This window comes from Mus caroli, unplaced genomic scaffold (genome assembly GCF_978045245.1).
Source record: "Mus caroli unplaced genomic scaffold, Mus_caroli_1 scaffold_17, whole genome shotgun sequence".
In the NCBI taxonomy this organism is placed as follows: Eukaryota; Metazoa; Chordata; class Mammalia; order Rodentia; family Muridae; genus Mus; species Mus caroli.
In genome coordinates this window covers 1464595-1489138 of record NW_028227272.1, presented here as the reverse complement: position 1 = coordinate 1489138, position 24544 = coordinate 1464595, and the positions used below count along the sequence as shown (strand labels likewise).

At 47.8% G+C, this 24544-nt stretch overlaps 1 protein-coding gene across 5 annotated transcripts; it reads left to right on the top strand.

Annotated features, from left to right (window-relative positions):
• The first annotated feature begins 9 nt into the window (after positions 1 to 9).
• Anks3 (ankyrin repeat and sterile alpha motif domain containing 3) lies at positions 10 to 24253 on the top strand. Of its 5 annotated transcripts, none has more exons than XM_021184612.3 (17): positions 10 to 152; positions 3809 to 3980; positions 6601 to 6799; positions 7007 to 7128; positions 9059 to 9140; positions 11059 to 11194; positions 14304 to 14459; positions 16052 to 16189; positions 16675 to 16784; positions 17000 to 17167; positions 19538 to 19662; positions 22003 to 22144; positions 22453 to 22625; positions 22919 to 23004; positions 23400 to 23483; positions 23707 to 23795; positions 23892 to 24253. In XM_021184612.3, exons 1-16 carry the CDS (start codon positions 23 to 25, stop codon positions 23781 to 23783), a joined length of 2100 nt encoding a protein of 699 aa, XP_021040271.1. In that variant the 5' UTR covers positions 10 to 22; the 3' UTR covers positions 23784 to 23795; positions 23892 to 24253. The 5 variants fall into 5 exon arrangements, with proteins under 5 accessions (XP_021040271.1, XP_021040273.1, XP_085688535.1 ...); XM_085832408.1 differs by having other exon boundaries at positions 119 to 207; XM_021184614.3 differs by lacking the exon at positions 23707 to 23795.
• The last annotated feature ends 291 nt before the right edge of the window (positions 24254 to 24544 follow it).

Genomic DNA, 24544 nt, shown 5'->3' with positions numbered 1-24544 from the left:
CTCAGGATTGGCTCCTGAGCGAATGGGCCGGTATCTGCCATCTCATGGGCTGCTGTGGCGTGTCAATAACAGAACGTCCGTCACCTTCCCCGGATGCTCTGCGCCGTGCGAGGATTACTTCCGGGGTGGGCCGGGCGCAGGGCAGTCGGAAGGTGAGGGGCGAGCCGCTGTCGCTGGAGGGTGGCGCGGGAACCTGAGGCCTTGCAGGTAGGCCGGGCCGCGGCGGGGCCCTCTGAGAGGCGGGGCCCGAGGCGCCCTGAGTCCGCTCGGGCGGGCAGCCCTGGCGTTTGCCTGTCGCAGGGTTTGGGGACGCGGGCCCGGCGCCGTGGTGCTAAACTAAGGGGTCACGCGAGGTGTCGGCCAGACTGCTCAGCCACACGGGAGCCTGCGGTCGTGCACGGTGCACATTTGGGCTGCAGGGGCTCCCTCGAGGCCTTCACGGATCTCTTGGAGGACTGACAGTTGCCTCCAGAATAGAATTTTTTTTTTTTAAACTTAGATTAAGGAAATTTAAGAGTAACTTATCAGGGCTGCTACTGAAATTCTGGAAGAGAGGTGCAGAAGACATAGAAACTTTTATTTTACTTGAATCGATTTTTGGGGGTGTTGTTTTTTTTGAGATTGTGGGTGTGTCTCACTGTGTAGACCAGGCTGGCCTCAGACTCACTGAGATCTACCTCCCAGATGCTGAGATTAAAGGCCGGTGCCACTACGCTGGCGGGTTGGATGCTTTTAGAGTAAGCATCTAATGTTTCCCCGGTTGTCCTTGAACTCAAAGGCGGACCTATTGTCTCAGCCCCCAAGAGCTGGAGTTGCAGGTGTGAGTTCTTCCAGGGTTCTGCCTACGTTTTTCCAGTTTGGGGAAGCACGTGTCCATTCTGTTGGTTCAGACTCTGTCTCACCAGTGAGGTTAGGTACTGCTTGAGCGCAGGCTTTGCAGCAGGAGAAGCTGGTGTTTCCAGTATACAGGCCTTGTTTTCACCTTACCAGCCCACACACATCACTCATCGTGAGACTGGCAAACTGATGTATGTTGTCCTTTTTATATAACTTTTAAAAGTAAACTTATGTCCTTGCAAGTTGTGTATATATGATGCTTATCACTGAGATAGATCTTCAACCGTCTTTCTACTTTTTAAATATTTTAATCGCACTAAGTTCCTCAACCATCTTTCTACTTTTTAAAAACATAATATTTATTATCATGTAAGTACACTGTAGTTGTCTTCAGATGCACTAGAAAAGGGCATCAGATCTCATTATGGGTGGTTGTGAGCCATGTGGTTGCTGGGATTTGAACTCAGGACCTTCAGAAGAGCAGTCAGTGCTCTTGACTGCTGAGCCATCTCTCCAGCCCATCTTTCTACTTTTAAAATATTTTAGTCTCACTAAGTTGCCCAGGCAGGCTTGGGATTTGACTCTTCTGCCTCTGTGTGGAAGTTGTGCTGCCAGGCCCAGCTTTCACCAACACAGGATAATGCTAGAGTGTTTAAGGGGAGGGAATTAGTACCTTCTGTGTCACACTTCCTTCGGGCTTCCTTCTGGGTTCACCAGAACTCTTGAGTATGGATATTGTGGTGCTCTGTATCCTTGAGGCTACTCCTGCAGTGGTTTTGACCCCGAGATGGGACCCAGGTGGGTTCAGTGCCAAAGCCCGGGTCTTCCCACCCTGCTGTTCTACTCTTGACTCTGTTGGGTCAGGTTAGGGTTAGTTCCAACCTTGCCAGAGCACTGTGATATGGTCCCGGAAGGACTCAGCCACTTAAAGTGGTTTGGGCTCACTGAGGTGGCTCCCACCAATGCTTAGTACCAGTGACCATTTATCTACGTATAGTGGCACAGGCTTTAATCTCAGCAAAGACAGGTGTATCTGTGCCATCAAGTTTAGTCTGGCCTACACATTGAGTTCTAAGTCATCCAGGGCTACACAGTGGGACCTTGTCTCAAAACAAAACAGTAGCCATTGCACAGGTAAGAGCAGAACGTGAAACTGAGGCTCTACTCACTGTAAAGTGCCATTATCTCTTCTCCTGTCCCCCCACCCCCACAGACTTTGCCTTGCTAGGGCTTGGGCTCATGGCTGAAGGCCTTACGCAGTGGGGCACCTGACCTCTCCCAGAACTCTTCCTATCCTGTACTAGCTTCCTATTGCTCCCAGACTTAAGAATCTGCTAGAAGATAAATGGCTAGGCGTTGGTTTGAGATGGATTACCCAGAAGAAAGGACTCTAACCATACACCTGTCATCCTGTGCTCATCTGTTGTACATAAAAGGGTTGCATAGCTGGATCCCTGCTCAGGTAGCATTAGCGGAACATGAGGATTGCGTTCTGCAGTCTGCTAGGGTTTTCTTTTCCCCTGTCCTCCTCGTCCTTTCTCTCCTCTTCCTCTTTTTTTCCCCCTTTCTTTTTTGAGACAAATTCTATGTTCCCAGCTGTTCTGTTGTTGTTTTACTTTGTTTTTTTTTGTTTTCCTTTCTGAGAGAGGGTTTCACTCTTGTAGTCCTGGAACTCTCTCTAGACCAGGCTGGTCTTGAACACACAATCCTGTCTCCATCTCCCCAAGTGCCATAATTAAGTCAGGCATCACTACATATAGCCTTCCATGTGATTTGTGGAGATGCAAATGCACTGCATTCCTGGCCTTTATGGGGTTTTGTTGTTGTTTTTTTTAAAGATTTATTTATTATATGTAAGTACATTTTAGCTGTCTTCAGAAGATGCCCCAGAAGAGGGCATCAGATCTCATTATGGATGGTTGTGAGCCACCATGTGGTTGCCGGGATTTGAACTCAGGACCTTCGGGAGAACACTTGGTGCTCTTAACTGCTGAGCCATCTCTCCAGCCCCTAACATTTTGTTTTAAATTATGTATATGTGTGTTTCTGTGTGGGCATGTGTACGTGAGTGTATTGAATCCCCTGGTGGCAGCTGTGAGTTGTGTCATATGGATGCTGGGGATTGAACTTGGGTCCTCTGTAAGAGTTGTACACTCTCTTAACCGCTAAGCCATCTCTCATGCCCTGGTTTGTTTTAGAAGACTTAAAATGATATGTATGCATGTATCTGGGGGCGGGGTGGGTAGTATGTGCACACATGAATGCAGATCTTCAAACTGGAGGGAGTGTTGGGTCCTCTTAGTTATAGGAAGTTGTAAGCCACTGAACATAGGTGCAAGGAACTGAACTTGGGTCCTCTGTAAGAGCAATACAAACTCCTAACCCCTGAGCCATCTTTCTGGGCCTCACCCTTGCTTTTATTGAGAAAGGATCTCTGTGTAGGTATGCTGGCCTAAACTTGTAATGTCATCCAGGCCGACCTTAAATTCATGATCTTCCTGCCTCTCTTCCACTTTCCCAGTGCTGGGATTACAGAGGTATGCCACTACACCCAGCTTCTGTGCATCTGTAGCAGCAACCCTTTAGACATACATGTCCATTAGTGAGGAACTAGGACCTGGAGAAGCTAGACACAGCTAAATTTTGCTGTACACCCAAATTCAGCAAATAGTGCTAAATAATCCAACTCACACTGTTTGACTAGCAGGAAAGGTCATCTGGCTCCTGGAGAGTCTGAGGTAGAACCTGTGGTATGAAGCAGAGGCAGCATCACAGTTAATGGCTCCACAGATGTTCTCGTCTTCTGTCTGGTCTCAAACTGCCAGCAGCTGTGTGATGTTAGCAGGAAGCTGAGTCAACCTTAGTGGCTTCAGTTTCTTAGGAATCTGAGGTGACAGCCTGCCGTTGGTAGCAGTGTTTCATCTTGGAACAGACAGGGAAGAAGAACTAACCCCTGGGCCTCCCTCTGCAGCCATGTCTGAGCTCAGCGATGAAGCCAGCGAGCCGGAGCTCCTGAAGCGCAGCCTGTCCATGTGGCACGGGCTTGGTGCCCAGGGCAGCCCAGAGGAGCTGGATGTCCCTTTGGATCTTCACACAGCTGCCTCCATTGGCCAGCATGAGGTGGTGAAGGAGTGTGTGCAGCGGTAAGAGGGCCTGGGGTGCATCGCTTCACCTCATGTTCTAATGAGCATCTCAGTGGCTTCAGTTCCCAACAGGCTGCAGTCTTGCAGAGCTCAAGGTCTTTAACACATATCAAGTAGGCTCGCCTGCTTGTTGCAGGTGTCCTTGATGGCTCGTGTTTAACTCCTAGAGAAAAGGCCCCTTTGATTCTGAGGAGAAGATGATGCCTAGAACATGATATAAACACTAACTTGTAGTTTATTTGAACCAGAACCATTTGGGGATTTCCTCTGACTGCAGAAAACCCCAGAGAAAACAATAGTAAGGATGGATAGCAGCCCTCTGGCCCTGTGACTACAGGCTCACTGTGGTTCTTGAGCACAGAGGTGAGAGGGTGGCCTCCAGCCTCACTGCCCGCCCACTCGCCACCTTTACCAATATGCAGATGTGTATTTAGTTTCACAGCCTGCCTGGTAGTCCATGTAGTCTGAAGGTGCTGTTTAAGAAGGGTCTCTTTACTTTCTTGTGTTCTACTCCACTCTAATTTTTTTTTTTAAGATTTATTTATTTATTATATGTAAGTACACTGTAGCTGTCTTCAGACACTCCAGAAGAGGGCATCAGATCTTGTTACAGATGGTTGTGAGCCACCATGTGGTTGCTGGGATTTGAACTCTGGACCTTTGGAAGAGCAGTCGGGTGCTCTTACCCACTGAGCCATCTCACCAGCCCCTCTACTCCACTCTATACTTAGGTTTGCCAGTGATCATTTAGTATCTTGGTGAGATGATGTCTCCCAGACCTTTCTGTGCCTTCTTTTTTTTTAAAGATTTATTTATTTTATTATATGTAAGTACACTGTAGCTGTCTTCAGACACTCCAGAAGAGGGAGTCAGATCTCATTACGGGTGGTTGTGAGCCACCATGTGGTTGCTGGGATTTGAACTTCGGACCTTCGGAAAAGCAGTCGGGTGCTCTTACCCACTGAGCCATCTCACCAGCCCTCTGTGCCTTCTTATTCCTGATGAGCCAGAGGAAAGCCTCATAAAGCCCTAGGTCTCTGGTTGCACAGCAGAGCCATCTGTCCGCCTTGGCCAGTAAGAGTATGAGTGCTCTCAGTCTAGAGCAGTCTGCAGGATTCCTTTACCTAGTGGCCTCAGAGATGTGCGGCTAGGTGTGTAGTTAGCACATGTCCTCACAGGATCCCAAGACTCTTGCTATAAATCTTTGGAGTCTCAAGTTCTTAACATGTTGAGTGTTCTGTTTAAAAGAACATGGTCTCAGAGCAGCCCAGAGAGGAGAAGATGGAACAGATCTGTGTTCTCACTGGAGTTGGCCCAGTTGAGAAGCAGGCTTGCTCACAGAAGCCCAGGCTGGGGCCAAGGGATATTGGAAGTCTCAAGAACAGGGGCTGAAAGATGGTGTGTGTTAGTTTTGCTGATGCACTTGCTACTGTTCACTTTGTAGAATTGCCACTCATGTGTGCCAAGTCATTTCGGTGACTCCAGAAGTAGCTACATGTAGTTCTCCAGGCAGGTCTTCAGGCCATTCCAGAATCCAGAGTCGGCTTGACCTGCTAGTGTGTGGGAAATAGCTGCCTGGATCAGCTTAGTATGGATCCCACAAGAGGCATTGATCATACAACAGATTCCACACTGGGGATAAGAACTGTGAGGGGGAAGGCCTGGGCATTAAACACACCTTCTTTGGAGTAGGCAGTGGGTGTTATTCTAGAATGGGACTACCATCCCTGAGCCAGTCTGAGAGCCCTCTCCTCTGCTTTTCTCAGTAAAAGTACACTTCCAGAATTATAACGGAAAGCACTTAGGTAATAGGGTACTCTGGCGACAGTTTTTTCTATAGGGTGAGGTGACAGAGGGACAGTCAGTGGCAAGGGTGTCATCCTCAGTTCCTCTCTCTTTCCTTGGCCGCTCTTCATAGCTCTGAAGGCAGATAGGGTATTAATTTGGTGCCTGGTGGTTAAGGTGTCTCAGCCTCATTTCCACTAATAAAGTAGGCCAGCTAGTTTCTTCTGTGATAGGTCCTTTGTGCTGTAGGGTGTTTAACCAGCTACTTAGACTTAATCTACTATGTGGCAACAGCTAGCTACTTCTTGGATGTTGTAACTGAGGAGAAATGGCAAGAATTTTTCTAACTCCCCTGCTTGATCATAGTGGATATCGCTGTAGATACAAAAAAAGATTGGTAGATGAGAGCATTAAATTAAAATAGACGGTTATGTCAGTCACTTTTCCTTTTTTTTTTTCTTCCTTTGTTGTTTGTTTGCTTGCTTGTTTCTTTTTCTTTTTTTAATTTTATTTATTAGTCTGTAACCACAGCCTATGGAATGCTTTTTGTATTCAGGGTGGCTCTTCCCACATCAATTAACCCAATCTAGAAAATTCCTCAGACCTGTGCAAAGGTATGTTTCTTAGTTGATTCCAGACCCTGTCAAGTTGACAGTCATGATTCACCATCACAAGAGTGTAAGACAGAGGGTGGAACCACTTACCTGGGGATGACTGGAGGCAAGTGACTCCTACTTTCTGGAAGGGCAGCTTGTCCTACCAGGCCGGGCACCAGGCTCTGATGAAGCCACATGTGAGATGCTGGGTATATCTAGCATAACTTGTGTTTGTTTAGGAGAGAGTTAGATTTGAATAAGAAGAATGGTGGTGGTTGGACAGCGCTGATGTATGCCTCCTACATTGGACACGATACCATTGTTCACTTGCTGCTTGAGGCAGGCGTGAGTGTGAATGTGCCAACCCCGGAAGGACAGACTCCCCTGATGTTGGCCTCCAGCTGTGGCAACGAGAGCATTGCCTACTTTCTGCTCCAGGTGAGCTACGAGTGGGCCCCAAAACCCGGGTGCTCACTGGTTGCCCTGACAGGATATGAGGGGCTGCAGGCCACAGTGTGCATATATGTGTGTGTAATGACTTACAATTGGTTGAACTGAAGGCCTAGTGGATGGATGCCTCCCAAGCACCCACCCAGATTATATTCTCTGGAGACCTGGGCATAACCCACACCTATTGTCTTAAAGCAAGGTGCAGAGCTTGAGATGAAAGACATCCAGGGCTGGACTGCACTCTTCCACTGTACCAGCGCCGGCCACCAACAGATGGTCAAATTTCTTCTGGAGAGTGGAGCCAATGCCAACGTGAGGTGATTGTTGCAGCCAAGTGTCCATAGGAGTGGGCTGGGCTTCTGAGATCAGATAGATGGTTAGCAGAGAGGAGTTAGGCAATGAGCAAACCAAGCCAAGATCCCTAGATGCAGAGCAGGGCTGCAGGCTCAGGCCCAGGCTCTCATGCACTTAGAACTGCTGGGGTGTTGAAATGGGGGGCTGGGCAGTTCAATTGGTAAGGTGCTTGCTTCACAAGCACGAAGACCTGAGCTTGATCCCCAGGGACAGGTAAAAAGGTTGCCATGGTTATCTATGCTTGGGACCACAGGGCTGGTAGGAAGAATAGGCAGATGCCAGCCCAGTCACTTAGTCCAATCAGTGACCCCTAAGTCCTAGTAAGAGAGCATCTCCATAGAAAAAGATGGAGGATTCCCAAGAAGCACCACTACTTGCAGCTCCTGCCTCACGCACACACCCCACCACACACAAGGACACTGCAGGGCTAAGGTGGGAGCTTTCTAATGCTGGTGGTTCATTAGCAGTCCCAAGACCACGCTTTACTGCCTTCCCTCTCAAAGCCATTCCCTCCTCATTCTACTCCCCAAGTTAACCATGTTCAAAAGAGCAGCTTCTGCTGGGTATGGTGGGGCATACCCTTAATCCCAGCACCCAGGCAAAGATGGATCTCTGAGGCCAGCCTGGTTTATATACGGAGTTCCAGGACAGCTAATGCTACCTGAAGAGGCCCTATGTCAAAAAACGTACTTACTGGACAAGCTAACATTAAGAGCAGCTACTGTTCTTTTACTGCTTGCAGATGGTTATGTCTCTTCCCTCCTCCCTACAGCTCATCTTTTGGGTTCAGCAGTCCATGAACTGTTTCTCATAAGCCCATCTGTGCTCTCAAAAACCCCTCCGCTGTTCCTCATTCCCTGCAGAAACAGAAGCCAGGAGTCATGTGAAGCCTGCCTCTCAGCCATTGTAAGAAACAGTCTGCACATCTCAACACCTTTCAAGTCAGAATATAGCTTAGAATCACTAGACAAGGGGGCTGGGGAGATGGCTCAGCGGGTAAGAGCGCCGACTGCTCTTCCAAAGGTCCTGAGTTCAAATCCCAGCAACCACATGGTGGCTCACAACCATCCATAATGAGATCTGATACTGTCTTCTGGAGTGTCTGAAGATAGCTACAAGTGTACTTACATATAATAAGTAAATAAATAAATATTTAAAAAATCATTAGACAAGTGAATTTTAATTAGTAGCATTTTTTTTTTCTTTTTTAGAGTCATTCAGAATTATATTATGTCTCCCAGCGTGGGTACCAAGAACCAGAGTTTGCCATGCCAACATCAGGTGGGGGCACAGTTGGTACTTGCTTTGAAGAGGATTGTTACATAACATACATCAGACTACAGTAACTACATCTTTTTTTTTTTAAATATTTATTTATTATATGTAAGTACACTGTAGCTGTCTTCAGGCACTCCAGACGAGGGCATCCAATCTCATTACAGATGGTTGTGAGCCACCATGTGGTTGCTGGGATTTGAACTCAGGACCTTCAGAAGATCAGTTAGTGCTCTTAACCCCTGAGCCATCTCTCCAGCCCCAGTAACTACATCTTATGCAAGTCATGATGGACACTGAGGAGATGGTTTAGTGGGCAGAAGTACACGCCTGACAGTTGTAAGTGTAGGATGCAGTCATGCAAGTGTCTGTAGTCCAAGCGCACACAGGAAGTGGGAGGGCAGAGACTGAATCTCCAGAAATTAACAGGGATACCCAGCAGCCAAGAAACCATGGCTCCAGCAAGGTGGAAAGGCAAAGATCAACACCCCAGCAGTTCTAAGTGCATGAGAGCCTGCGCCTGCGCCTGCAGCCCTGCTCTGCATCTAGGGGTCTTGGCTTGGTTTGCTCATTGCCTAACTCCTCTCTGCTAACCATCTATCTGATCTGATCTTGCAGGGAGCCTGTATATGGATACACTCCTTTGATGGAAGCAGCTGCCTCTGGCCATGAGATAATTGTGCAGTATTTTCTGAATCACGTAAGTGACTATTTACTACCTTATAATTTAGTCACAGCAAGGGAATCATTGATGAAGCTATAAACTCTTAACTGGGGTTTCTTTTACATAGAAACCTATATAGTTAGCATACTGTATGTATGCACATGTATGCATGTGGAATAGAGGACTGTAGGAGTCTGTTTTCTGGGAACTGAGCTCAGACCACCATAGGCTTGATGGCAGGTGCCTTTACCTACTGAGCTATCTCGCTCCACCCTGTAGGCAGTACGTTTTCTCTGATACTCGTACAGTGCCGAGTAAATAGACACCCACATGTATGTGTTTGCAATGATTTTGAAAACACATTTTAACTTTCTTTCTGGTGCTGGAGATTAAGCCCAGGTCTTTGCATGTGCTATGTAATCTCTCTATCACTGACATAGCCTCAGCCCAGTGAAGGGGTTTTGTTTTATTTTGAGGCAGGCTCATAGTAAGTTGTTCAGACTGGCATTGAACTTGTTGTGTAGCCCAGGAGGACTGTGAACTTTTGATCCTCCTGCTTCAGCTTTCTGAGTAGCTGGGTTATAGGCCCGTGACAGCCAGGCAGTGACTAGAATGGCAGGAAGGGAGAGATGGAGTGTTAGTGGCAGTGTCCAACATGAACCTCAGCAGACTTCCAAGTGGCACCACTTGTCAGGACACAGTCTGGTAACTCTAGGCACAGCTGGCATTACTGTGGCATCGGTCGGCTCTTCTCCCAGGTGTGTACTCAAGAGGCCTGAGAACTGTCTACAGCAGGAGTCTTCCTAAGCACCCCAAATGGGGAACAGCATGCGTGCTTTGTAATTTACTTTTGTTGTTTGTTCCTGGAGTCTGCATCTGATGTAGCCCAGGCAGGCCTCGTAACTACCTTTCTAGATGGTAGATGGCCTTGACTTCCTGATACGCCTGCTTCCACTCTAAGTGCTAGGATTATAGTCATGAGCCACCGCCCCATAGTGTGCTTGTCTTCTCTCCAAGTGTCCTGTGTCCCTCCCTCCCTGGACTGCATCCACTCCTCCCTGGGGAGTGGTGGGAGGGGTCTTATTTGCTCCCACTGACCCCTACTGCAAGTGCCTCTGGATTAGAGTGTTGCTTGGAGTTAAGCTGTTGGTCCTTATTATCTCTCAAGTTAAATTCCTGGAAGAGCCTCAGGACCATCTTTTATTTTCTAAATTCCTTGTGATTTGTTCTGCCTTGCTGGGCAGCCTGCCCCCATGATATTCAACTGATTGGCTAACACTTTCAAAGGAGAGCATTTATTGTGCAAGGTTCAGAATAAGGATCTTCCCACCACAGTAAACCTAAACTGTAATCTCAGCTAGGTTGTTCTAGCTGGAGGATTTTGAGTTCGAGGCCTGCCTAGACTCACAGCGAGACCCTGTTTCAATAAAACAGGTGTGGTGGTACACACCTAGAACACCAACAGTTGGAGGTGGAGGCAGGAAGGTCAGGAAGTTAAGGTTGTCCTTGGCTATATCCTGTCTCAGAAAATCAGGGACATAGATAACAAGTTCAGTTTGGGAGGCTGGAGCCTTCTTTCTGAGAATGGGCTGAATGACTGGTTCTTTATCAGCAGACAGACATAGCAGGTATAGAGGATGAAGGTGGGCCTCTGCTGTAGGTCCTTCCCAGGTTCTTTCTGTCTCCTTGCCATATGGAGAGGGAGAGTGGCTGCAGCTGCAAGTGGCTTGGTGACTACTTTTGGTGAGGGGCTTGCTAGCCCTTTTCCCTGTTCTCCCTGTAAAGGAGACAGAAATGTTACCAGACCTTCTCGCCCCTACTTCTCCACCCTAGTGGTATCTCAAACGGGGGCTGGGGGCAGTGATCATAAATGTACTTTGTTTTCTCATCCCTGTGGACCAGCAGTCCACTCAGCTGGATGAGTTTCTGACTCTTCTTTTGTGAACCTTTTTAGGGAGTCAAAGTGGACACAAGAGACCACAATGGAGCCACAGCCTGCATGTTAGCCAGGCAGTATGGTCACATGAAGATTGTAGCCTTGATGGAAACTCACTCACCTGTACTGCCCAAGAGCCTCTACCGTAGCCCAGGTACCTGGTCTGTCTCTGTGCCCTGATGAAGTTGAGGCAGCCCTCAGCAGTAAGGAAACTAGGAGACAAGGGGAGCCTCTCCCTAACCTAACCCTTTGCTCAGGTTAGGCTCTACCCGCCCTGCTTTCAGGCCTTCCCTTCTTACCAGTTCCACTATGGAAGTGAGGTTGGGGTCCAAGGCCTAAGGCCAGAGGGATACAGACCATACCACAGAGAGCAGTGTCTGTCAAGTGATACCATGCACAGCACAGGCTGTGGAGCCTAAGGAAGCAGGGAAGGAGATGAGCCTCACTCACTGAAGAGGCCCTGGCTTTTAGTTCTCGGCTTTGACAATCTTGTGCTGTGTAACTTTTACCATTATGTGAGTGCACTGCAGCTGTCTTCATATATACCCAGAAGAGGGCGTCAGATTCCATTACAGACGGTTGGGAGCCACCATGTGGTTGCTGGGAATTGAACTCAGCACCTCTGGAAGAGCAGTCATTGCTTTTAACCGCTGAGCCATCTCTCCAGTTTTCATTTTTTACATGTACATGTCTGATCCAATGATAGTTGTTTCTCTTGTGTGGTATGAAGTCTAGAACAAGTTTTCTTTTCCAAATGTTCATACAGTGTTGCTGGAATTTCCAACTCCAATAAGCCCATATAAAAGACACACAATCTAGTTATTATAATTATAAGCCATATGCCTAGATTGGGCAGACCTAGCACCTATACTAACTTACTTGCCAGCTCTGGAACCCTTTGCTACTTGCAGTTTCTCCTGGCCACGTGGTTCTACTCCATCATGGCTTCTTCCTCCTCTTTTTCTTTTTCTTTTTTTTTTGGTTTTTCGAGACAGGGTTTCTCTGTATAGCCCTGGCTGTTCTGGAACTCACTTTGTAGACCAGGCTGGCCTCGAACTCAGAAATCCGCCTGCCTCTGCTGGGATTAAAGGCGTGCGCCACCACACCCGGCTCCTCCTCTTTTTCTGTCCTCTCCCTTCTCTCTTTCTCTTCTCCCCTCTTCATGGGGACAACTCCTCTTGAGAAAGCAGAATTAACATCAGAATACAAACAGCATCAGGATAACCCTCAACAATACAGTTGTGCCAGCATCACTCTGCATGATTGGCATGGGGATTAGATACAGCATCTTTATCATTTATCACCCATTCAATCTCCGTCCTTGCAGAGTTAGATTCAGGTAGTCTTTGTACCCATGCACCTAAACCACAGTTTGACCAGAGGGAGGTTTCTCTGTGCAGCCCTGGCTGTTCTGAACTCACTTTATAGACCAGGCTGGCCTCGAACTCACAAGGATCCATCTGCCTCTGCCTCCCGGGTGCTGAGGTTAAAGGTGTGCACCACCACCATCACCACCACCCTGTGACCAGAGGCTTTTATTTTATAGTGTGTTTTACTGTTTAGGACTTGTCAATGTTTCACAGCAATTGCTTACTGTTCTATATGAAGTTGAGTGTCAACTTACTTTGCTCTTAAAAAGTGTTATTTTAATTAAGATGGTAGAAAAGATATATGTGGTGGTGTAAAGCTGTAATCCCAAATTTTTGGATTGAGAGGCAAAGTAGGAGGATGCAAATTCAAAACCAGTTAGGAACACAGACCCTGTCTCAAAAAAACAATGAGCACATATCAAGGAGACTACAGGAGATTACATTTACTAAAAGTAAATTCACTGTTTCTATGGTGTGAGCTGTCCATCTAAGAATACAGGGCATGTTTTGTTTTCAGTATACTTTTGGGACTTTCAGGAAGGGTTACATTTTTCCTCATATATATATTTGTCTGTAACCAAGATTATTCTGAAGTGTTTATCATCACGACTGCTCTTGTAGATGGGTTCACTACAGTTATTTTCTTTTAACTTCTGATTTAAGGGTTTGCTCCATCTTCTTGCTATTTCTATGTCGAAGACCCTGGACTTCCACGCTGATCTTGTCTAGTCAAGTTAGTTTCTTTACCACTTCTTCAGGTGTGCTACCAAGCTGCCAGAATACAGTCTGAGCTCACCCTTTGCCTGGCATGCTTTTGTGTCTGATTTCATCCAGTTGCCAGTGCTTCGAGGATGGCCTAAACATTGTGCACATCCTTCCTTCAGAGCACAATCCAGCGGGGGTTAGCTGTGGGAAGGTGTGTATACCTTTCACCAAGTTAAGAAAGTGAAGCCAGATGTGGCAGCTCATGCCTTAAATTCCAGCATTCTGGGAGGCAGAGGTAGGTGAGTCTCTATGGGCTTGAGGCCAGCCTGGTCTACAGAGTGAGTCTACAGGACAGTCAGGGTTAAACAGAGAGACCCTGTCTTGAAAAAGAAAGGGAAGAAAAAAAATTAATGAAGGTTTCAGAGCAGTGGCATGCCAGTTGTAATGTTTCATTCAGGTCCAGTCCTGGTAAACTTTTTTTTGCGACAGGTCTACCTCTCACGTATTTGGATGAAGGTTATGGTATGCACCACCATACACCAGCCCAACACACTTTTTTCTAATTTAATACTATTAAGGTGATTTGGCTGGAGAGATGACTCAGCAGCACTTAAGAGTATCTATTGTGCCTGGCAGTGGTGGCGCACGCCTTTAATCCCAGCACTCGGGAGGCAGAGGCAGGCGGATTTCTCAGTTTTCGGCCAGCCTGGTCTACAGAGTGAGTTCCAGGACAGCCACAGCTACACAGAGAAACCTTGTCTCAAAAAATCAAAAAAAAAAAAAAGAGTATTGCTTTCTCAGAGAACCTATAGGTTTTGCAGAGGCCCTAAATTCAGGTAGCTGCTCCACACCTCACATCCCAGGCAGTGCACAAACACCTTTAATTGTGGCTCCAAGGGAACTAAATGCCTTCTTTCTAGCTCCATGGCACCTGCATTTTTGCACCCACACACTCACAACTAAAGATGAAATCTCAAGAACATAATTAAACTGAGTATGGTGGCATATACACATAACCCCAGCATTAGGGATGGAGAGGCAGGAGAACTGCTGGAAGTTCAAGCAATGAGTGATTTTTTTTTTTTTTTTTTTCCAAAAAGCACACAGAGACACATGGCCTTAGAGCTCATCGCTGGCACGTGAGGTCATTACTGAACCAATGTCTTAATTCTCATGTCTGACCTACAGAAAAATATGAAGATCTGAGCTCTTCAGATGAGTCCTGGCCTGTTCCTCAGCGCCAGAGGCCCTGCCGAAAAAAGGGCCTCAGTATCCATGAGGGGCCGCGTGCCCTGGCCAAGATCACAGCTATTGGACTCGGAGGCAAGACGCAGACCACCTATGGTGAGAGCCACGGTCCCCAAAGCTCTTTGGTATCACACGCCAAGACTGGACATGTACAAGACTGCCCTGGTGTGTGGGTCCCTGGCCTCAGACTACAGTAGGATTGGTACCACAGGAATGAGGCTCAGAATTGACCTAGTGACAGACTCCAGGAGTCCCTGATAACTCAAGACTTTGGTTTTATTCTGTGGATTTTTCCTTTTCATTGGATATTCCGGTCAAATAGATGTCATACCAGTTGTGATGTGTGAGGATTTTAGTGCCTCTGTCCTGGCTCTGCGCACATTCTGGTCCTGAGTAGCTGGGACTACAAATGTGACACATTGTTTGTTTCTGCTCCCTATCCTTTCTTTTATCCTATCCCTCATAAACCCAGGTTGACTCACACTCCTCCTGTCTCTGCCTCCTGAGTTCTGGGATTAGTGGTGTCTGCCATCATGCATGGAGGATGTGGAGTTTGCTGTTTGCAGTGCTGGAAGGAAGCACCGTACCACAGAGCCATAGCTCATGTGTTTGCTTTCTGTGGGCAAATATGTCAGTGATTACATGAGCTTTTTCTGCACTGTCCATTTCTAAGTCAGTCTTTTTAAAAATATTATTTAAGTATGAGTACTCTGTCTTCAGACACACACCAGAAGAGGGTATTAGATCCCATTACAGCAGGTTGTGAGCCACCACGTGGTTGCTGGGAATTGGACTTAGGACCTCTGGAAGAGCAGCCAATGCTCTTAACCACTGAGCCATCTCTCCAGCCCTAGGTCAGAGTCTTTTTCTCCCTGTTCAGGCTGATTTTTTTTTTGGCTGGGGTTGGAGCTCTGGTACAGTATTTGCCTACCACATAAAGCCTCAGGTTCTATCCCTAACACTGTAAAAAAAGAAGAAGAAGCAGCCAGGCGTGATGGCGCATGCCTTTAATCCCAGCGCTCGGGAGGCAGAGGCAGGCGGATTTCTGAGTTCGAGGCCAGCCTGGTCTACAGAGTGAGTTCCAGGACAGCCAGGGCTATTCAGAGAAACCCTGTCTCGAAAAGACAAAAAAAAAAAAAAAAAAAGAAGAAGAAGAAAGAAAAAGAAAGTCTGTAGTTATATAATACTGATGTGTGTGTTAAGAGTTTATCTTATCTTATTTATTTATTTATTTTTTTGTCTTTTCGAGACAGGGTTTCTCTGTATAGCCCTGGCTGTCCTGGAACTCACTTTGTAGACCAGGCTGGCCTCAAACTCAGAAATCCACCTGCCTCTGCCTCCCAAGGGCTGGGATTAAAGGTGTGCGCCACCACGGCCCGGCTTTGGTGTTTAATTTAAATGTGTCCAGATAACCTTTCAGTTTAGGAGTCTATAGATCCAGCCTGCTACTTACTACTCTGTCCCTAAGAAAATAGTAGCAGGTGCTAAGGGGACTGACCTTGCCCTGGGTGCTAGCTCTGTCTCTACCAAGCTCATTTCCCGTGATGTACAAAGTAATCTCTCTTGGAGCATGGCCAAGTTACTATGCAAGGAGATGATGTGGTGGCTGTGGGGCTGCTTCACCCCCAAACTCTTAAGAGGGGTGGTCGCTTCATGTCTGAGGGTTCACATGCCCATTCTGTACACAGAGCAAGTTCCTCCACGGGGCTATGTGACCTTCACCAGCAGTAATGAGAATACCATGGAAAGCGAGGGCCTCTGCTACCGAGATGTCACTTCCCCCATCAATGAACAGGATGTGGAGAGCAGTAGCAGCAGCAGCCGAGGTACGCACCCCAATCCTTTTGTGTTCCCATAGAGGAGGAGATAGAGAAGGCCCCAGTTCTTGTGAGGTAAACCAGAGTTGGCCATGGGCAGGTGACAGCAAGCATCCCGATTCTGGAGGTCCCACAGGTTGATGAGGCACACAATACTCAAAGGGTCAGTCCAAGGGCTTCCTGACAATCTTCCCAGCAGGAGGCCTGTCCTGGCAATGCCTTACCAAGTTCCTGTCTCATGCCAAGCTCTGTTGTAGAGGCGTGGAATTGATGAGCACACAATAAAAAATAAAACCAACGAACCAAAAAAACAAAAAACAAAAACAAAAAACCCAAACAAGCTCTGTGTATCCTATAGTGTGGGGTTGGCCACATAAACAGTGTGCCAGGCCAGACAAATAGTGCTGAGCTGTGTTAAAAGGCAGTTGAGAATGAGCTAACAACCCAGGCAGCCTCACTGGTGAGACCTGTCATCAGGTGTTTTCCATTACCAGAGGAACCCACTTTCTGTGCCAGTCTTGGGCCTGTGTGGAGGAGCAGCAGCAGTGATGGTCTAGCAAGAGCCCAGGGTCTCAGCAGTGAAGCCTCCATAGAAAGCAATGAGGTAAAGGTCCCTCTTCCTCCTTCGGTGTTGTAGAAAATGGGTGAATGTTTAATGTGTGTCTACACAATGCCTGGAGGACTCTGAACCTTGAGTGTGGGGCCAAAGCTGCAGGTAAATCATGATAGATTTCACAACTTACCCTTGCCATGGGTGAAGAAGGCCAGAAGTTTAGGGCCAGACAAGGGCTGGTTCCCAACATACCCCTTTCACTGCAGGATTCTGATCATGCCCGGAAAAGCTCGGTTCGAAAACAAACCAGGAGTTATTTGAAGAATAAGAGTCGTCACGGCAACAGTGATGGTCATTGGCCTTCCAGCACAGGGACTGCTTCCACTCCAGGGTCTGAACCCCAAACTGAGAAGTCTCCTTACTCAGGACCTCAGGTGAGAACATTTGAGAACCTGTTTAAAGAGATGGCACTTCTGTGACTCTGGGATGTGGATTTTGGGCTCATTGATGTGTATACTGACAGGCCAGGCATTGATGTGTATACTGACAGGCCAGGCATTGATGTGTATACTGACAGGCCAGGCATTGATGTGTATACTGACAGGCCAGGCATTGATGTGTATACTGACAGGCCAGGCATTGATGTGTATACTGACAGGCATTGATGTGTATACTGACAGGCCAGGCATTGATGTGTATACTGACAGGCCAGGCATTTATGTGTATACTGACAGGCATTGATGTGTATACTGACAGGCCAGGCATTGATGTGTATACTGACAGGCATTGATGTGTATACTGACAGGCATTGATGTGTATACTGACAGGCCAGGCATTGATGTGTATACTGACAGGCCAGGCATTGATGTGTATACTGACAGGCATTGATGTGTATACTGACAGGCCAGGCATTGATGTGTATACTGACAGGCATTGATGTGTATACTGACAGGCCAGGCATTGATGTGTATACTGACAGGCATTGATGTGTATACTGACAGGCCAGGCATTGATGTGTATACTGACAGGCCAGGCATTGATGTGTATACTGACAGGCCAGGCATTGATGTGTATACTGACAGGCCAGGCATTGATGTGTATACTGACAGGCCAGGCATTTATGTGTATACTGACAGGCCAGGCATTGATGTGTATACTGACAGGCCAGGCATTGATGTGTATACTGACAGGCCAGGCATTTATGTGTATACTGACAGGCATTGATGTGTATACTGACAGGCCAGGCATTGATGTGTATACTGACAGGCATTGATGTGTACACTGACAGGCATTGATGTGTATACTGACAGGCCAGGCATTGATGTGTATACTGACAGGCCAGGCATTGATGTGTATACTGACAGGCCAGGCATTGATGTGTATACTGACAGGCATTGATGTGTATACTGACAGGCCAGGCATTGATGTGTATACTGACAGGCCAGGCATTGATGTGTATACTGACAGGCATTGATGTGTATACTGACAGGCCAGGCATTGATGTGTATACTGACAGGCCAGGCATTGATGTGTATACTGACAGGCCAGGCATTGATGTGTATACTGACAGGCATTGATGTGTATACTGACAGGCCAGGCATTGATGTGTATACTGACAGGCCAGGCATTGATGTGTATACTGACAGGCCAGGCATTGATGTGTATACTGACAGGCATTGATGTGTATACTGACAGGCCAGGCATTGATGTGTATACTGACAGGCATTGATGTGTATACTGACAGGCATTGATGTGTATACTGACAGGCATTGATGTGTATACTGACAGGCCAGGCATTGATGTGTATACTGACAGGCCAGGCATTTTTGAGAGGAGAGGGTACTGGTCTCTCCACAGGTTTGGGAACTGATTGGGCTCAGAAAGGGTTTTTGATGAGCGGCAGGCGAGCTGTGGGGTTGGTCTCCTTTTCTTTTCATGGGCAGGGGCTGTCCCCTTGCTGTCCTGCTCTCTGGGTCTCTTTAGGCTTAGGGATGCTCATGAGCTGGGAACACAGTAATGGCATATAGCATATACTTAACAAAAATGCAGCCACACCCTCACTGTAGACCACCCCAGTGAAGCAGCATCTCTATGCTCAGAGCAGCAGCTCAGGGTGTGATACACAGCGGGTCTGCTCCCTAACAGCCTATAAACTGGGCCGACTCTGCCTACAGCGTCTCCCAGGCCTAGACCTGGAACATAGTGCACCTCTCGCTCTACAGCATGTTACCAGATGTGCTGGGATCTCAAGACTGGTTCTTTGAGGAAAGTGGTAGAGAAGTAACCTTGGAACATTTTCTCTCCATCCTAAGCAACCAAGCATGGGCAGAAATGGAAACTGGAAATTGTGGTGTTGAAAAGCTACTGGGGTTGAACAGTTGAGCTCAGCAGTAGCTGACTTGGAAGGGCCAGCGATAGTTATCTAGTCTGAAAAGCTTGTGCTATCACCAGGCACCCCTCATATGCTGTTTTGGAAGCAGTGGTACTGACTCCACGTGGAGTCAGGATAAGCACAAGGATGGCCATGCAGACATGGATTCAAATTTCAAACTGTGGCACCAAGTTCCACAGGACAATGGGCTGGGCAGGGCCTGAGGGGATCAAATGTCCCAGGACATGGACTTTAAGCCTGAGTTGCCTCCTGGATTCTTTCCCTTTAGCTCTGTCAGCATCCCTTCTCTGCCTGAGGCACTAAGGTTGCAAGGGCATTGTGGGGGCTCTAGTCAAGCTTAGGGTCAGAGTCCCAAGGAGACCAGTTCTCCAGTCCTGGTCCCCAGGCCTCCCAGTGGTCTCTTCTACCCCAGGACCTTGCCACACTGCTGGAACAGATCGGGTGTCTGAAGTACCTGCAATTGTTCGAGGAGCAGGACATAGACCTGCGTATCTTTCTGACTCTCACTGAAAGCGACTTGAAGGAAATTGGCATCACGTGAGTCCCCTAATGCATTTCCCCCACCCCACCAATTTCAACCGTTCTTCCAGCCTGTACACCAGCAGCCTTTGTGCCCACATGGCTCCAAGATGGCCTCGCTGCTGCTGTATGCTGGACCTTGAGCTTTGATATTTTCAGTTTGTTTTTTTTGTGATTTTAAAATATTTTTTTTTTTCATGATAACTGTCATAGTTCTGGAGTTGGTATTTTATAGCACAGGCTTCTTATTTCTGCAAAGCTTGAATATAAATCTTTTAATATGAAATCCAAACCATGCAATACGCCTTTTGTCTCAAAGCGTTCCATATGCACAACTGCAGTTTGTGACTTGGCTGTGACTCCACGGGTGGCTGTCACACTGGAAGTGCTCTCCCCTAGGTGGCTCTGGAGCAGCAGGTGTCCTGCTTCCAGCAGGGCTTCCTCAGTGTTTGCCTATCTGGGAATGTTTGACTCTCTCCTGCACTTTGAAAGGACAGTTTTCCCAGGTAAAGGATTCTTGGTGACAGCTGTTTGCTTTGGCACTGTGGTTGCCGCAGCCTTCCAGAGTTTCGAATGAGAACATGCAGGTACTTTACTGAGGCTCCCTACATGGGATGAGCTGCTTTTCTTTTGTTGTTCCAAGGTTCTGTAAGTCTTTAGCTTAGCCGTGTGTCCTGGTATTCATCATCTGTGGAGTTCATTTGGCTTCACAGATGTTCATGTATTCGACCAGGAGTGGAAGTTTCCATCTGCCAGCTCTTCAGACCCTCTGCCCTCCTATCACTGAGGCACTCATAGGAAAGACCTGGCCCCATGGGTTTATTCTCTTACTCCTCAGACTGAATTCCATTGTGTTCCAGTTCCATCATTCTGTTCTTTGTCCGCTTATGGAAAGCCGCCTCTGCCTGTTTTAGGAGGCTTTTCCTCAGTTACCTTACTTTTTTGCTTGTGTTTTACATTTCTCTCCATTGTCTCTCCATTTTGTATTACTTCCACATCATCTTTTAGTTCTGATTATCTTTAAGATGGTTGTTTCAAGGCCTTTGTTTAGCAGACCTGCTGCAGGGCTTTTTTGGAACTTCTGTGGTTTATTCTCTTGTAAATGAACCATACTCTACTTCTTGTCTTTTAATTTTGTTGTTGAAATGGATAGTTAAGTCTCATGAACTCAGGGCCTTTCCCTTCCCCCATAAGACTTAGGGTCTTACGATCACTAAAGGTGAGGTCTTCTTGTGCTTCACAGAACCTGCCACAAATGAGCTGTGAAGTAGCATGTGAAATACTACGTTAAGCAACTTTCCCTCAACTGCAGCTCTATAAGAATGGAGGCTTTGTTTCTCTTGCTCAGTTTTGCAGTTCTAATACCTAACAAACTGTCACAAGACATCCAGCACCCAATATACAAAACTTCCTTATTCATTGATAAAATTTAGATGCACTCTAACCTCTTTAATGAATGTGTAAGGAAATAAAGAGATGATTGAAAAATTGTTGGCCAATTTCCAAGAATTTCTTCCAGCTGTATTATCAGAGAAAGGAGGACAGACAAGACTTAGAAGGCAGATGAGCTCCAGGGATCTACAGGTTTTGTTTTTGTTTTTAAATTTTACTGTTGTTGGCTGTTTCTGTGCACAGGACTAGTTGGAGGGTGAAACCTGAAGGTCCCCTGTACCTTTCCCTAGGCACAAGTGATGACTTTCCTCCCATCTGTAGTTGCTTTGAGACAAGTCACTTCTCTGTAGTCAAGGGTGATCCTGAACTCTCATGCCCACCTTCCAAAGTGCACCAATGTTCTGGGCATGCAGGTACTTTCAGTGTCCTAGACTTTATTGTTGACTCCCTATACAGGGAAAAGGAAGAAATAAGAGGTATTGCCCTTAGAGCACTCCTCACTCCCCCACTCTCCAAATCCTATCTCTTCAGGCAGAGAGTGAATGAGTGGCTTATAGCAGTGGCCCTCAGTATCCAGAACTTCTATCTTGATACTGGGAGGACAGGGTTTGCCTTGCCTACCCTGCTTCCTGCATGTTGTGTCTGGGTGGCTGCTGCTATGTAGAGCTGAGCTTAAGCCTAAGCTGGCTGCACTCACTATGGAAGCCTGCAGTGACTCCCACGGCACTTGTCTGGAGGGGAGAGATTCCTGGAGATCTCCCTTAAGAGCACAGACACAGTTGTCCAAGCCTGAAGCCAATGATGATGGAGGCTTTTTGGACACTCTTGTTTTGGTTCTCTGCCCTAGGATCTTCTACAACCTCCCTTCTTCAGAGTTAGGTGTTCCCTAGTGACTGGCCTTGGTGGCAGGTTGGTACCAGGTTGCACATGACAGAAGGTAACATGCGCCCTGATTTACCCACTCAGGTTGTTTGGGCCTAAAAGGAAAATGACCTCTGCCATTGCCCGCTGGCACAGCAGTGCCCGCCCACCTAGTGATGCCCTAGAGCTGGCCTATGCTGACCGGCTGGAGACCGAGATGCAGGAGCTTGCCATCCAGTTGCATAAAGTAAGTGGGAAAGTCCTGGTGGGCTGTGGGCACAGGAGGCAGAGGACATCGAGAGTCACGCCTCTGTAAGCAGGGGACTAGAGAGGAAACTTGAAGGTAGATGGAACAGCCAAAAGTCAGAGGAATTTAGGAGGAAGAGCTAGTTAGAGAAAATGGCTCACACAGAACCTGGAAGCTGCAAGATGGAGCCAAATGAGTAAATCCTAGAACAGGCTGGAGAGAGGCAGACAGGCACCTAACAGACTGGGGAAATAAGCATGGGCCTTGGCTTTCTGGCTTGGGCCCTATAGCCTGGTATTTGCCTACAGTGCTGTGAGGAGGCAGAGGCTCTACGTGGCCAGGTATCCCAGGAGCAGGAATTGCGGGCTGTAGTAGAGAGCTGCCTCCTGGAGCAGGATAGTGCCCGAAAGGACATCCATGCCCAGCTGCAGGAGGCCCAAACCCTGGCCCAGGATGCTGCCCTTGTCCTGGACCAGCTGCGGTAAGTAGGCTCACATACTCAGGTAGACACCCATACACTTGTCGGGCATTGTCCCTTCCTTATCCTCTAAGCAGGTGAGAGGTGGGGGAACCATAGTGCCTTTTCCTGGGGATGTGTCCCACAGTGCAGACCCAGGTTTGACTAAGAGCAGACTAGGGATCTGCGTGTCTTTCCAGCTGAACAGTATGGGGCTTCTCCGGCTGGCTCCAGGGCTGATTTGGTTTCCCTTACCCCAGGGGTTTGGGTTTGGGGCAGGGCCTCATCAGTATCACACTTGGTCCTATGTCCTGCAGGGCCTGTCAAGCTGAGCTGTCAGCTCGAGTGCGGCAGCACCACTCCCCCAGGGAAGGTACTTCAAACCCACGCTTCCTCTCAGCAGGTAAGAAAGTAATAGCCTGGATCTGGACTAGGACCAGGTGGGCAGGAAGCCCTAAGCTAAGTTCTCACCAGTGAGCTCTCTCTGCATATCTGTCACAGTGGCAACCCAGTCCTCAGATCATGCCCACTTGTGGTAAGGGATGTGCTCTCTTAGGGGTAGGTGGCAAGTGTAAGGGCCATTGTCTCATGGCCTACTACACTATCTTTAAGGCCTCTAGTGAGTTGGGTGGCTGCAGCTCCCAGGGTTCATATCTTCTTAAGCCTGAGCCTTAAGTGGCAGCTATTAAACTAGTAGCTGGGTACAAGCCTGAGAGGCATCCCTACCTTGGTTGGTCGGTCACTCATGCATCAAAAGTGAGGACATACCCGTGGCCAACTCACCATTCTATACCACAGATTCCAAAGGCTGGCCTATTCCCCTGCAGGCCTTGAGCCTCCCTGAGTTGTCAGGAGCCCTGGAAGACCGTGTCCATGAGATGGGTAAGTCTCTAGGAGTGTAGCCAAGGCTTTAACTTCACCCTTCCCCAGAGCCTCTTCCATGGACTGAGGCTGAGACCTGACCCCAAAGCTGGCCATACCCGATAGCTCAGAGCCCCAAGTAGTCTTATCCCAGGGTCACCTATTCATAGTGCCCCGAGTTTCCCCTTCTAGACTGCTACCGAGACTTGATCACAGAACACTCACTAATTGGCCCTATCCTTAGGGCAGGCATTATGCTCTGTAATACAGAGCTTGGAGAAACTACAGATGCTGAATGGAAAGAAATGGCGGGAACCGTAGCCAGGAGGGACGGTGAGAGTATCCACTACACGCTCATGGGTGCCTTGGACTTAACTTTCTTGTTCCTTCTTACCAAGTGCTCTTTCTCTCTTAAACAAATTTATTCAGATTCTGACGTTGGGTGATGAATCCACCCTGAAGTTATGTGCCACGAAAGACAGGGCAGTGAGCAGATGGCTGCGGCAGCCCAGGGAATAGAAGACCATTCCAGGGAGCAGCTTATGGACAGGAGGACAGGACTTCGGTCCCCACTAGGGCAGCTTGGGCCAGCCCTGAGACAGGATGAAGGGCTTAGCACCCAGATCCTGGTGGAGAGGCCCATGCTGGTAGGCAGCTTTGGCCCAGACCAGGCAGGGCTGTATGGAGAGGTTGTGTCCTGCCCGTGCAGGTGCCATACTGAGGTCTGATCTTACAGGCAAGGTCTGGGGTGCCTAGAAAATGTACTCTTTGAAAATAAAAATTAGATGCAAGTTGGTGGGGGCTCATTTCTGATCACTTGATATGTATTCCTGCCTGACACCAAAATACCCTGGTTACCCGTCTGTGGTTACTTCTGCTCTGTATCCTTAGCTGTGGGGGTTACTCTTGCTCCAGGGTTTCTCCCCTGCTCTTGGATTGTTCCTAAGCCCTACATTAGAGCTGGCACACAGCCTTCCTTAACCCAGCCTTTCCAGTGTTTCTGCACCAGGCTATAGGACTGCCAGCAGTGGTAGTCCTGTCCCATGGTGGCACTTCTGTTGTCCTTCTGCACACTAAGTCTG